General features: G+C 38.6%; 1 protein-coding gene across 3 annotated transcripts in view; it reads right to left on the reverse strand.

The window, feature by feature from the left end:
* The window catches only part of CHID1 (chitinase domain containing 1), a 296,065-nt gene that overhangs the window by 219,347 nt on the left and 61,355 nt on the right, over positions 1–15,363 (reverse strand). For 2 of the 3 annotated variants that reach the window (XM_075187853.1, XM_075187854.1), the window contains exon 8: positions 3,972–4,064. The exons of the other annotated variant lie outside the window; for it this stretch is intronic. In XM_075187853.1, coding sequence (XP_075043954.1) covers positions 3,972–4,064 — 93 coding nt within the window. The remainder of the gene's footprint in view (positions 1–3,971; positions 4,065–15,363) is intronic. 3 annotated transcript variants of the gene reach the window in all.

Raw genomic sequence — 15,363 nt, forward strand, 5'->3', positions numbered from 1 at the left:
TTTTTCTCTTCTTTTAATTAGATATGGACTCCTTTTAAGACTCAAGTATTCAAAAAAAAAATCAAGTTATTGCACAAAGTGTATGTTGCAAGTTCTTTTATAACAATAAAAATCTACAAAGCCTCTCTGCCCACTACATCATGAGTCATGTGATGGTGGATGCCATGGCAATGTGCAAAACTATAAGTCATTAATAGCAGAAACAAACCAGGGAAAATGTTTATTAACAAGCTTCTTGTTGTAATCTGCCAGAGTGAAAACGTAATGAATTTACAACGAATAAGGCAGACGCCTTAATGGACGTGTTCCTTGCACAAGACAGACATGGCATGCCATCACATCCCGTGGTTAGCTGCAGATTCAGCATTCTCATGGAGTGAGATTTTTGTCACTAACAAAATGGTCGAGCTGCTATAAAGCTTTTCTGTCATGTCAACTCATATGCCCAACAGATTTTCTCCCATATGCCACCCTAAATGTTTAGCAGATTTTCTGTCAGGAGCCACCCATATGCCCACCAGCTTTTCTCTCACATCACCCCCTACAACTAACATTTGCCAACCAACTTTTCTGTCAAAATGCAAGGATTAAGTCTCGTTGAGCCTTTGACATTCAATAGGGGGTGGCCATTTACATACAACACACCTGTAGTAGTATCCTTTTGAAATGTCCCATCCCTTCAGTGACATCACTTAATTTATTCACTGCATTGCTGGTGGGGACTCTAGAAGGTCAATCATCAAATAAATAAATAAATATAAATAAATAATAATAATAAAAAAAGAAAGTGTGCCCCACCCCACCTTACAAATCTTAACCAGGCCTAGTGTGCCTTGCCTAGGCTAGCACTTGCAAAGTCAGGGGGACTTTAAGCTTGGGCACGCACCCCCCCCCCCCGAAATACCAGCAATAGCTTGGGCTGGTGGCACTATAGCAGGTAAACTGTGGCTGAATTCCCTAGGTAGATCAAGTCTGCAAAAAAATGTGAGCCATCACCCCTACCCTAGGTTTAACCAGCCCCATGCTAAAAAGCACTGGGGCTCTTCCCACTCCCCTGGGACAGGTGTTGTAGGGTAATAGTTTTTTTAAATTGACCCTGGTGCACTACTGGTCCCAGCATACTTGGTCTGCCATTGAGTGTTTGGGAATGCTGGCACTTGTAGTACTACAAGCACCAGCATACCCATGGGTGCCAGGACATGCTGGCACTTGGAGAACCACAAATATCTGTATGCCCAGGTCTTACAGAACCACCCCCAGTGCACTGAATAAATTAAGTCACTGAAGGGACGGAAAGTAATAGTGTGCTCCCCGTTTCTGCCTAACACTAATCCACCTCCCTGTGGCTGACAAATATGTCTAATATACTCAAGAAAATGTTTATGCAGAGAAGTCGGCCACATTTGTACTCTCAAGTGAAGACACTCTGAGTACATCCATAACGCTATGAAATCCCATATTTTACCTACTTGTAAAAAAACTACACATTTCTCAAAAATTACCACTTTTCTGTTAACCCCCGCCACTTTTGAGGCACGCAAATCGGGACCATTGGGAGGTATGTATAATGGAGCACTAATATAATAAATTCTCTCTCCTGTAGAGCTAGATTACACATCTCACCCATGTGAACCCCACTCCACCTGTTTACAGAAAGAAATGTAAAATTTTAGCTACATTGTGCATTATTTCTATATTTATCGTCTATTTATTGTTTTATTGCCCACTGATTTATCCACCGATTCCTCCCCCTAAGTTGTACCCCTGATCCTCCTGGCTGCCACCTACCCCCTATTGTCCCCATGCAGTAGTCTCCTCCTTTTCCTGCCTGTCATTGCCTCTTCCCTATCCAGCAAACCCCGGATCAGTCCCAGACTAATGATCGGGACAGGCTCTTACCTGTGCAAAGCCTGACCTGGACAGATACAATGCGGGTAAACAGCAATCCCTCTTCTCTGTAAAGGGCAATCACCCGAATCTCAGTCAGCAAAGCGCCCGACTACTACAAGTACCAGGCTATGCCAGCAATCCCCACCAGTGGTCCCACTCTGCAGTTTCCTGAAGTTCTCTTATTAGATCACCTCTGATTGGCTGCCCCAGCCCCCCTCTCTGTTGGCTATTGTACTTTCACTACTGATTGGTTCTAATCTTTACAATCCAGTTTATGATAACAATCGATTATATTGATTTACTGATCTCCTAACTGATGCTTCTGATGCTTCCAACCCACTGCTGCACTGACTGTAAAATAAATAAAGTTCCTTGAAATGAAGAATTCAAAACTACAATTATAAAAGTGCAGTATGCTTTACCAATAGGGCAACTAACAGATACTTTGCTGTCCATAGCACTCACTGGAAAAAACAAAACAAAAACCCTCTTCTCACTCATTGGGCCAAACTAAGTCGGACGGGACAGTCCACTGAAATCGGTACTGTCCCGCTGGAATTGGGACAGTTGGGAGGCATGTCTGTAGACTATTCCAAATTTGTAATTTTTTTATTCTTTAATTCTGAAATTTGGCACTCAGCACCCAGAGGCAATTCTCCACTTTCATACCAATAGCTTTTTTTTTTTTTAAATATATTTTAATCATCATCATTTATTGATATAGTGCCATTAATTCCGCAGCGCTGTACAGAGAACTCATTCACATCAATCCCTGCCCCATTGGAGCTTACAGTCTAATTTCCCTAACACACCTAACACACAGAGAGAGAGAGAGAGCGAGAGACTAGGGTCATATTTTACTGAAGATTTTCAGAAGTAGCAGGTACAGAAAACAAGAAGGGACCAAATCCCAGCATTTAAGATAAGTACATTGTATGTATTACAGATAAGTTCAAAATAACAGCACAAATATGTTGTAACTATATATTAGCCTAGGGCAAAGCCATGAAGATAGTCCAGATTGAGTTAAAACGTTGTGAGGCAGATTCTGTATCGGGAGGGGCAAGTGGGAAGGACTAGAAACGAAGAGAGAAGAAACAAAAAAAGGGGGAAATGGTTTGTTAGTATAGGGATGAGTGGAAAAGGGAGTAGTGAAGATAAGTAAAGAAAGACTCAATCAAGAAAGTCATGTTCCCAAAACTTTAGCTCTAATACTTTTAAGATGTAAACACACACAAAATTCTTTCACAAAATTCATTATACGGGCGCCTGAGCCCTTATAATTTGGAAATCACACCTCGTGGTATTGTTGCTGTAATATCCAACATTTTGACACACAACAAACCTAAATTCTTTTGCAAATTACATATTCTTCTATTTAAATGTTAAAATATCAGGTGTTGCAAATAATGGAATAGCACTACTATCACAAGCCAACTGCAAGCTAAGAATAACATTGACTTTTCGTATGGAGAGATTTACATATAGTCATGCTAGATGACAGATGTCAGACAATTAATACAAGATTGACAGATGCGGTAAAACATATAGGACAGTTTGTATTTCCAGCAGTACTGTTATGCAAGACAAAGTCATAAATTTAAACGTAAACAACATTTTCATGGTAGATATGCAAATCTGAGAATGAATACGGCATTTCATTTTATAACCAACTGTAAAGTAATTTCACAAGAAACCCTTTCCATATTGTGTGGAGTAATCATACCACTGTTATATTAAGGGCCCTTCATATATTTATCACCTGGCCTCAATAGATGTTAGCTGTGATAGCATCATTCTGTCTATATACAGTCATCCACAGCACTGAGCTGTAGCTTACTGCCACAGTTAGCCTCTAATTGCCAGCAAACCTGACAAGGAAAAGACCAAAATTTAAACCCACTAAGCTCACACACTCCATGCCTGAAACAGTGAATAGAGTGGTTGTGATATAGGCAGAAGAGAACAATTGTGTTCACGCTATGAGAATAAACCTTCTCTTCAGAAATAAACTATTTTGCACATAAGTCAAAGGACAGCTGCCCAGGCCACTGATCTCTAAAAATAATTGGTTGACTCACCCAGGTGCTACTGCTGGAGGAATAACAAGGATGAACTGCAGCTTGGCCTGGTGGAGCGCCTGCCCGATGTGTGTCAGCATATGAACCAGCTCCCTGTGAGGTGGGAATACAACATACGTAAAAAAAAGGATATAGATGCAGGGCAAGTGTTTCTGTTTTTACAGTCCTCTAGATATCTATAGATACACAGCCAGACAAACAGCTAGAGGGAGATGACCTAACTTGCAAATAAAATAAATCCAGTTTTTGGCAATTCTTAAAACTTTTATTAAGTTTGCATAACCCAGCATAAATGCAACATAAATACCTACAGAAAGATGAACACACAGTGGGAAAGAAAGACAGTCAATGAGGGATGGGGAAGGGCATTAAACAGTGTGAAATACAATATGAAAGTGAGGGCACTGCAACATATAAAAATAAAACAAGACTGTATCACATATAAAAAATAAAAAAGAAAGAGCAACAAAATTAAAATGTTAACAATATTAGCAACAGAAGCAGAAGCTAAACATTCAACCTCAGTTTCTCATTAAGGTTGAGAGAGTTCTTTTTGGAAGAAATCGCCAAATGGGCAATGAAGCGCTTCAGGAAAAGGATATTGAAATATTATCCTGATCGGTGCATTAAGGTACGAGACCAGGATAACATTGTGCATTCACGGACAACATCCAATAAGTGCGAGATTTGTGACTGTCCGATTAGGCAGTGAAAGAGCACTTTAATTAGTTATCATCAGACGGGCTGGTGCCTGACCCGGAGTACAGACCAGAAAATAAAAGTACACATAAAGATCAAACTGAAAGTATTTGCTAATAAATATTAAAACTTTTTGGTATCTGGAATGGCTATGCCGTATGCTTTACACTAAAACATTGACAGTACTTGACCAAACAATGTGTGTAAAACACAGGTCCACCATTTCTGCTGTATACAGATCCGCTATTCTTTACATACAATTGTACAGACATCCAGGTTTTTTTTTAGCATGCCAGCATGTATTATAAAGAGTGAACTGAGTTTCTTTATTGAATTGTCTATTTAAATGTATCCTCTGATCTGGAATAGATGACCTTCGTATATATAAAGGAAATTGCAAACGTTTTCCTTTGCATCAAGCAGGCTTCTAGTGAGAGTGATGTTTTTAGATGTGTGTTTTGAATAAATATTGCATTTTTATATGTCCTCCAAAGGATATTATAAATTTATTCTGATATATATGTAACAAGTTGGTTTGAAACTGTAAAAAGTTGCACTGTATTAAAAAACAAAACAAAAACAAAAAAAACAAGCTACATAAAAAAACATAATTGAATTATTTTGTTCAAACAGAATGGAGACTATATCCGCTGTAAAGGAGAATGTCAACAATAACCAGCACAAGACATAATAGGTTCATGCTTAAGATGTAACACACATAATAGAGAGACTACAAAAGAGAATTTACTTGTCAGCAAGGTGGGCAATTTCTATGGTCATTTTATATGTTGACATGTAATCCCTAAAGGTAGCTGTAGTTTTGCAATGTTACCAAGTTGACTAACAAAGTTACTTCTCCTGAAATCACAGTAGAAAAAAAACCTCACTTTATTATTTTACTACCTCCCAACACTTCGGTATAGCTTAAGTGGCGTGACCACGTCATGATTGAGGTGTGGCCACACCCCAGGGGGCGTGCCCAGTACTTTCGTAGTGATTAGCTGCCCCATACTCTCCTCTCCTCCAAACACTTCCATTGCTGTGCGCGCGGATCCCGTGCAGAGCAGCAGTGAATGAGACATACCTCCCAAATGTCCTACTATGGGACAAAGCTGTCCCAATAGGGGTGACGGAACAGAGGCCTCAAATCGGGACTGTCCCGGATACATGGGGACAGTTGGGAGGTATGCATTTACAAGTCCTGCACTGCAATCCTCCTGTGTACCTAAAATTTCAATTTTAAATGTTAACCAGAAATACATATGCTTCAGGAGGTAAAAGGGACAGCTTTACGGAAACATGACATCTTGTCAAGTGTGTTTCCTTAAGTGTTAACACGGAGTTGTTGTGACATCCAAAGAAATTGCATTTAGTGTAGTGCATCCTAAATGTTTTCCTCCTTATTGAATTGTTTAATATAATCCTCAAGAGATGTTCTTACCCCCAGACAGATATTGAGGAGATTGCACAGTAAACCTGAAATGCAGAATATATGAATACCCTCAAAAGAAGAGAAGAAAGAGCCAAACAGGAATGGAAGTTTAACAGCAAATCACGAGAACCAGTTTGTGATTTCACATTCTGAGCTCCATACCTCCCACAGGACTCTTCTTCATGTACAGAAACATCTAAAGTCTAACATTTGCTAAAGTCTGTACATTTTACTTTCATCAGTGAAAGTTATGGCATATGCACTTTAAGTGAAACAACCAACCTATGATATAAATAGTCTATGTCATGAATATATTGTGCTATATGAATTGTCTAGAATTCTGAATTGTGCTGTAAATTATAAGTAGGATATAGTTGGATTTTTTGCTGGTAGCACAGGTTCTATTGATAATCTAGATCAGGAGTTGGCAACACTCGGCACACGCACGCAGTGTAGTTTTAACTGGCACACTGGAGCTGCTTGCATTAAAACTGAAGACGGACACAGCAGATCTTCCCAGGTTTCATTACTGAACTTAAGACATGTGTGCTGGCAAGAGGTGAGTCGAACATACAGCTACCTACATGTATTTGAAAGTGAACTGGGGGCAATAGTTTGTGGCATAATATGAACTGGGGCAATAGTATGAGGTATAAAGTGAACTGGGGGCAATACTCTGTGGCATTATGCCAACTAGGGGCACTTATGTGTGGCATAATGTGAACTGGGGGCACTTATGTGTGGCATAATGTGAACTGGGGGCACTTATGTGTGGCATAACGTGAACTGGGGGCACTTACGTGTGGTATAATGTGAACTGGGGCAATACTAAGTGACATAATGTGAATTGGGGGCACAACTATGTGGAATAATGTGTCTTTGTCAAGGTGCATCTTGACAAAGACTCTCTCGAGTCGAGACATGTGGGAGCAGGAGAGCTGAATGGAAATATTTTGAGATCTATCTTGAGATATATTCTATCCGAGAATCTGCTGAGAGGAGATTACCAGCGACAGAGACATCCTGGGGTCCCTTCTTAACATCATTACACATTGCTGTATATCTCCTCTGCTCTGGTAGGAGTGCATATTTTTACATTGATCTCCAAATACCCTTATGTGAGTTTTATTACCGTTGCAGTACGGTGGCTTAGTGGTTAGGACTTCTGCCTTACAGCACTGGCATGAGTTCAATTCCCGACCATGGCCTTATCTGTGAGGAGTTTTTATGTTCTCCCCGTGTTTGCGTGGGTTTCCTCCGGGTGCTCCGGTTTCCTCCCACAATCCAAAAACATTCTGTTAGGTTAATTGGCTGCTAACAAATTGACCCTAGTGTGTGTGTCTGTTAGGGAATTTAAACTGTAAGCCCCAATGGGGCAGGGACTGATGTGAATGAGTTCTCTGTACAGTTCTGCGGAATTATTGGTGCTATATAAATAATGATGATGATGACGACCTATGTTTTTTTATCTTCATGTGAAATAAAAAAATTTATTATGCTAGATGCCCCTTCTCTTGTTTTGGTTTTTATATACCATATTGGATGGAAGGACTTCTGATGGTCTGATAGAGAAGGAGAGAAATATACAAATTTGAAATCAAGGCTCCTATATCTACTATTCTCTTGTGATTGGCCTGACAATAGGTATTGTATTTGAGACAACCCTTTTGTTGATTGAAGATTCACCTCATCCTCTGCATTATAGGAACACTTCAAAAATTTTACTATATGAATATTATATTCATACATTATTTCACTATTGTGATTGTATTTCACCTTCTTTACTCAACTGGAGGAGATATTCAATAAGAGAAACACTATTATTGTGAAAGAAGCCAACTCAATTTAAGCATATGTTTTTTATACATGTATACATTATGTTTCCTTTATCTATGGGATATTGATTGTGTTTCAAAGGATTCCTAAATTTGTTTTATATTTTGATGTACTTACTAAATCGTGTATGTTTAGATCTGGAATTTTCTAGGCTGCATTGAAGAAGTAGAACACTGCAGAGGTTTATTTAACTTTTGTTTCTTTAGCTAAAGGAATGTTTGGAATTATAAACTGAATAAAGTTTTACATGTGCTGCATAATGACCATTTTCGATAGTTGAGACTCTATGGAAGCCATTTTGCAACCTCCATACATTATTATATATTATGTGAGATACATCAAAGTTCAAGTAGCTATTCACACAATTGTAGGACTGACCATTGACCTCAAACACAACAAACTTCGCATTCTATAGGCTTACAGAAAGGACACTAAATTTATAAACAGTAACTAAGATCACACCATACATAGTCCAAAATTAGATTATGAATCACAGGAGCAGCCCTGATGCTAAATCAGCTACATATTTGCATTACTTCTTTCATACTAATCTCCTCTTTAAGGAGTGACAGACAATATTACAAGTAGGAGATGATTAGAGAGTTATGCATATAGAAGCTGAGATTCAGAGAAAGGAATTAATGTATCTTATACTAATGGATAAAGAAGAAACAATAATAAAAGGATCAACAATTTCCATTACCACTTCACTGAATAAAAAGGAACAGTAACAATATATGTATAATATCAGAGCTTTCAAAAGCTTTTAATTTATCACATTTATTTATCACTTTTCACTACTATTTTGCTGGTTTTTATGAGTTACATAAAGAAACATTGATTTTAATATTAAGTCTCATACAACCTTCTTTACAAATATTGACCTTTCAAGAAAGACTGTATGTGCACTACAATAAGCTCTAACACTTTATTGCTTATATCTATTTTCGCTTAGTAGTAGCACATCTAATGACTAAAAAGCACTATGGAAGTGAATACTTAATAAGAGATTACAGTCTTTTACAATTTATTGGCGAGACAGTTTTTTCTGTATTTTGTAAACAGATAAAAAAATAACCCTGTAATATTAAATAAAAAACCACTTTAAATGTACACATATGAAGATCCAGGCAAAGCCACTTGACTGCAAAGTCAGCCAATTTCTGCATCAATGTGGTCAACAGTTGGATCATACTCTCTTTCTGGAACCGCTCATGACTAACATTGCCACCAGTCCTAATTTTAGGAATTATAGGAGCCAAAAGGGTGAGTGGAGGCAGCTTCTACTCCATTTCTTGGCCTCCAGAAATCCTCCTGGTAAGCAATCCTCTCTTCCCAGAAGAGCATGAGCAGATTTTCTGTTTGTTTTGTCACCTGTTCCATATGGGTCTCTTGGAGCTGCTACTGCACTCCTTTTTCTTGCAGATCCTTAAGATGAGCCAAGAACTGTCGCACCACACACTCCATGCTATCACCCAAGTTTTCAAAGCAAGACCTGACATGATCCCGCTTGTGACACAAACTTGCAATGGGTTGACGCCAAGTCATCTGTCAAAGTCTTGATTTGGGGTTAAACAAAAGCTTTATTCTGAGGATCCACAGTAAAACACAGCAGCACATGTGAACAGCAAAGCAGAGCTAGGCACAAAGTACAGGGTATATTGACTCGTTCAGTGGAGAGGTGTGAGACTTCAACCCTCCCCAGACACCAACCAAGACTAGACTGAATTTGAGCCCTTAGATAGGTCCATACTCTTCCCCTATGAGGAATGGGTGGGACTTCTTATCTCCCAGGAGGTTAACCTTTTTCTCAGATGAGGCAGTTTCTTTCCCTGCCACACTGGCAATGACAAAAGAGTTTGGTAAACTGGTGGTGGTGTAGTTTATCACTGTAGGGCTACAGTAAACAGACACAGATATTCTCTGCTTCTTCATGATCTTTTGCTATCAATAAATCATGTGTTACATTCTATGTAAATAATGTAAAGTTGTAGTGGTCTATGAAAGAAAAATAGCCCCTATTACTTTAGCTATGGGTAGACATTTCAAAGTTAACTGATAAAAGTACTTTCTTAAAAAGCAACAAATGAGGCAAATAACTCCATTACACATAATTTTATAGATGTGACTGTGTCCATTACAAAAAAAATCCTGGTAAATTTAGAGAACATAACACCACTGTCATAGTGCGGTACCTTGGCAAAACCACAAGACCAACACTGACGGGTATATTTACTCAACCTTCTAAAGAGGAAACGTGGAGGTGTTGCTCATATTAACCAATCAGATTCTAGCTATCATCCATCTAGTACATTTGGGAAAATGATGGCTAGTATCCGACTGGTTGCTATGGGCAACACCTCCACTTTTCCTGTTTAGCAAATATACCCCACTGTGTAACACTGAGCATATTAGGTCTATGAGTGGCTACACATTATATGCCCGGTAGCAGGGCCTGATCAACCAATAGGCTGATCAGGCTGCAGCCTAGGGTGCTGGGACCTGGAGGCGCAGCGCCAGCAGACTTAAGATTTTTTTTAAAAAATGTTTATTTTACTGATTCTGTGCTCCCTAGCCGTCCCTTGTGTGGACACCAAGCTGACGCTCCATCCCCCTCCTCCCCCGTTCCTCATTGGCTGTCGGGTGTGATGCCATCAACGCGTCCTGATGGTGTCAGTGAGGAGCAGAGAGGAACTGACTGCCGACAGAAGAGAAGACGGAAGCCAGATAAGTAAAGATTTTTGTTTATGCAGGGGCATATTGTAACAAGGAGGGGGCAGTGAGTGCTGAAAGGGGGACAGTGTGTCCTAAAAAGGCGGACATTGTACTGAGGGGCAGTGTGTGCTGCAAGGGTACAATGTGTGCTGGGCTGTGATGAAATGGCTGTTGGGTCATGAATTGGCCAATGGTGGTTGAGGAAATGGCTGGTGGGGGGGGAGGGGAATGATCTCTGGTATTGTGTGGCGCTCATGAGGACGCTCTCTAAAGAGCCAACTTTCTAGAAGCCAGCTAAACGACAACAAAGTTGCAATAACAAGAAAGAGAGAACAGCAAGAACAGTTAAAATTGTTTGCTGGATAATACACCTGAATTTTCCTCTGCGGGTGTATTAGCCTAGGGCAGCCAGAGCAAGATTGTAATATGTTTAAAATGTATATATTTATTTTTATGTAAACTCTTTATTAAAATATAAAAGTTCAAACACAGCAATCACAGAATATTGTGGAATAAACACTTAAAAACTATCATTTATAACATAAAATGCTGTGTTCTCTGTAGGACCTAATTTGCGGGTGCTCCACCCGGCTATTTTTAATTGTGACTCGGCTCTTAGAGTCCAACAGATTCCTATTATAATAGGCACTGTGTGAGCAATGCAGCCAGCAGAGTGTGTTAGACAACTGACCACCAGTCTGACCAGCAACCTCCATTTTTCATTATTATTATTATTATTATTATTATTATTATTATTGTCAAGGCTGAAATGGCCAAACACATTACTTAGAAGGGGTGTCCACATAATTCTGACCATGTAATGTATACACCTTACACAAAATGATGCTAGATTCAAAATGATACTAGTCTGGCAGAAGGGTAGATCAATAAACCCAGCCAAGATCATTTTAATAACTAAGCAATTTTTTTGTACCTAAATAACCCTAAAGACAATGAACAACTACAAATATATCATCTACAACTTAATAATGTAAAGACATTTATTCCAGCAATGAAACAGTTACAAGCGTGTTACATTTGACAAATTAGATGACAATAAAATTAGATCTCACAGATGTAATATAAGCTTGAAAGGCCTTTTTGAATCGATCACTGACATCATGACGCCTCACTAAGAAAACCACAAACCAGTGGCGAAACAGGTTTGCAACAATCCCTACAGTCCACGAAGGACTACAGTTTGGCTCTCTCTTTTTTTTATTATTCAATAGTCTGTTATTTAATTACTTCTATTATTTAATAATTTATACACTATTCTCATTCCTATACTTGACTGTATCATCCTTACTTCGACCTCAGAATTCTACAAATATTCCACATTTTTCTTCTTATGTCCATATCCTGAACCTTCACTCCTTTTATTATTATTTTCACATACTCCATATTGATAGCATAATTTGATCTATACCCATTTCTCCATCCAACCTATTTTCCCCAGCTACTTTACCACCTGCATTACCTTCATCATCATCATTTATTTATATAGCGCCACTAATTCCGCAGCGCTGTACAGAGAACTCATTCACATCAGTCCCTGCCCCATTGGAGCTCACAGTCTAAATTCCCTACTATAGACACACACTCACACACAGACATGGACAGACAGACAGAGAGGGAGAGACTAGGGTCAATTTTGATAGCAGCCAATTAACCTACCAGTATGTTTTTGGATTGTGGGAGGAAACCGGAGCACCCGGAGGAAACCTACACAAACACTGGGAGAACATACAAACTCCACATAGATAAGGCCATTATCTGGGAAACTGGTTGGGAAACTAACTCATGACCCAAGTGCTGTAAGGCAGAAGTCCTAACCACTAGGTCACTGTGTTACCTTTAACCCATACGTGCCCTCCAGCAGTTTTTCTCATACTTTAACTTTTTATATTACTTTATTTTATACATTCTTCTAATATGTTTCATTATTTCTCATCTTATTAGTAATGCACATTTTTATCCATACTTAATTATTCTTTAACCCATCACTAGTTATTAACAGCCAACATTATAGTCAATACTGTTCTAATATCCTTAGTATTATTTATTTATAATATGCATCATCGCTCCCAACCACATACCATTTAAACAGTGATATTGCCCTTATTCTCCACTCCCACCCCCTTGCTCCCTTCACCTCCTAACTCCTATTAGGATCTGGAAGAAAGAGCAAGCTCATTTCAGCCCACTGTCTACTACCTGGCAGCAGCCACTTCCCTGCATTCTGATTTGACGCCTCTTGTATGACTTTAGCTACCCCGGCTCTCTAACCCTTGATCTTGCTACAGACATTCAAGATTCTCTGACCACAGCAACTACCACGGATCCTCCTGGCTTTATTATCTTTTTTATTATATTTTTGACCATGAATACTGATCCTTCCATCGCTCCTTGCCACAGGAATTATTTAACTCTATTGAACTCCCCATGATAACTTACACTCTTACTGTTCAAATCACTTCTTTTCTATACCTAGCTATTTTAGCTACCCACATTAATTTCTCCTTTTGGTCACCGGTAATCAATTTATTATATTATCTCACCAATTTCATTTTACAAAATAAAGTTATAACAAATCTACATCTTGATCTATATAAGTTAATTTCTTGTATTTATCTTATTACTACTATCATTTAGTCTCCAATTTTATCCTTGTTTGTATTCTTATTTTTACATTTCCTTAATTTTATTCCAAGTGACCTTATTTTATTCCATTTGATTTCACTCTACTACTATACTAACACTATTTTATTTAATATTGTATTTCCTTTAGTACTTGCCCTCTTAAATTTAGTCCTGTCTAATTGGGATCTATTATTTTCCAATTCCAGCCACTTGCTGAAATTGCCCCTGTCCATCTACTTGATTTTAAATTATACCTATCCTACTATAGCTTACTTGCACTGCACTTAGCATTGATATTTTTTTTGTTCTTGCAGCCCTCCTAGCTATCTTTCCTCCCTACAATAACCATATGGTCCTTCAGCTCTGGTACACTATAGAACCCATATACAGGACATCAAGACACCTCACACAAGGCTCCATGGCAACAAACAAAAAAGCTTCATTGACCACACGCCTATTACCAATCAGAGAGTACAAAAATTTAAACCTCTTACCATTGCATTAAGTGATTGCCAGATTTGATATAGATGAGGTTTGCGATTTAGCTTTAATTTCTTCAATCAAAATCATACTTAAATTCCATTACTTCTCTGGAGGAAAAGTTAAAAACTTCTCTGGCAACTATGATTACTAGACATGGGTAGAAAAATCTCACATCGCTGTCCTAAATGTAGTCAGGAGTGTGATGGCAAATAGCTCTGTTGATTGAATATTACTTTAAGGACACTGAAACCAGGCTATTCTCATCCATCTATGCACTGGTATAAGTACCTCATGTTCTACTCCATTGTTTCTGGGTCCTGGAGGTCCTCTCTGTACACAGTAGCCATAGACTGGACTTAGAGTGCATTTGATGCTTCTAGACCATGCCTCCAACACTTTATTCCACCCTTTCAATAAAAAAGATCCACAGTTTTACATTCAAATTCTCCAGTCTACTTGCTGAAATGGATTTACTTAAAGTTGGACGGATATGGTCCATGAATATAACACCTTTGTCTTCTTCTAATTTGGCTGTTTGCATATCTAGAAAGTTAGGAGGCTGACTGTCTTCTGGTGGATTAATTCTATGCTTGAAGAAGTGCGCTGGGAACTACAGTTTTATGAATTTTTTGTTTATTTGGTCCCAATGTAATATTCAGAGTGATGTGTGGCTAGGGAATCTTTCAGTATGTGTCCATAGTGTCCAGGTTGTAAGTTGTTACATTATTATTGAGTCATAAATCTTTGGTTCAGAGCTTAAATCTACTGTTAGTTGAACATGACTTGGTTAAACTTGTCAGATTTCTTCTTCTTTCAGGATAGTTTATTTAATGTTAATCACAGTAGAAAAGTCAGGTATGAGTAAATGCCTCAGCTGATCGTATTGTTTGCTTTATATCGATAATACATAGTGCAGTCGGGTGGTGTTATGGTGATGAATTCAAATATTATCTGACAGCATTTTAACCTTGATTTTTTGGCTCCAGACAGAGATTAGAGTTAGCCTCCATTTTATCAGGTTGACCAAACTGGTTTATACAGAGATTGAAAATTCCAGTTATATTAGGTTTGTTGTAATACCTTAGTTGGGATTTATGCACAGGAACAAAGCACTTTGAAATTTTGTATTGACTGTTGGTCAAGATCATGAAGAGCTATATTTCTACAGACTTCTGTTTTCTATTGCATACTTTCAGCCTTGTGTGCGCTACAGCCTACTGTGTTGCCTAGTCAATCGATTTTGTTTCATTGGGTATTATTTAATTTGTATAATTGCTCCCTTGTTGGCCCTTAGATTTTCCGATCTTTTAGACTCCTTCTCACTTTCTTATTGGTGCTCTTCAGCACTCTTGGGTGTTTATATATAAAAAAACACTTTGGTGGAGCCCTAGTGTATTATGGATTAGAGATTTTACAGTGCCCCTCTGGACACTATATTTATAATGACTGCAAGGTCCAGCCACACAGAGAAAGAGCAGTCTTTTCCTCCTCTCACTATTTCCAATCAAAGGGAATGGACTTTGGTCTGAGGATCCCACTCCACTGCTGTGTCACTCATGGGTGATTATTGTGGTTTCTATAGCT

Source organism: Mixophyes fleayi, chromosome 10 (genome assembly GCF_038048845.1).
Source record: "Mixophyes fleayi isolate aMixFle1 chromosome 10, aMixFle1.hap1, whole genome shotgun sequence".
Taxonomy (NCBI): domain Eukaryota; kingdom Metazoa; phylum Chordata; class Amphibia; order Anura; family Limnodynastidae; genus Mixophyes; species Mixophyes fleayi.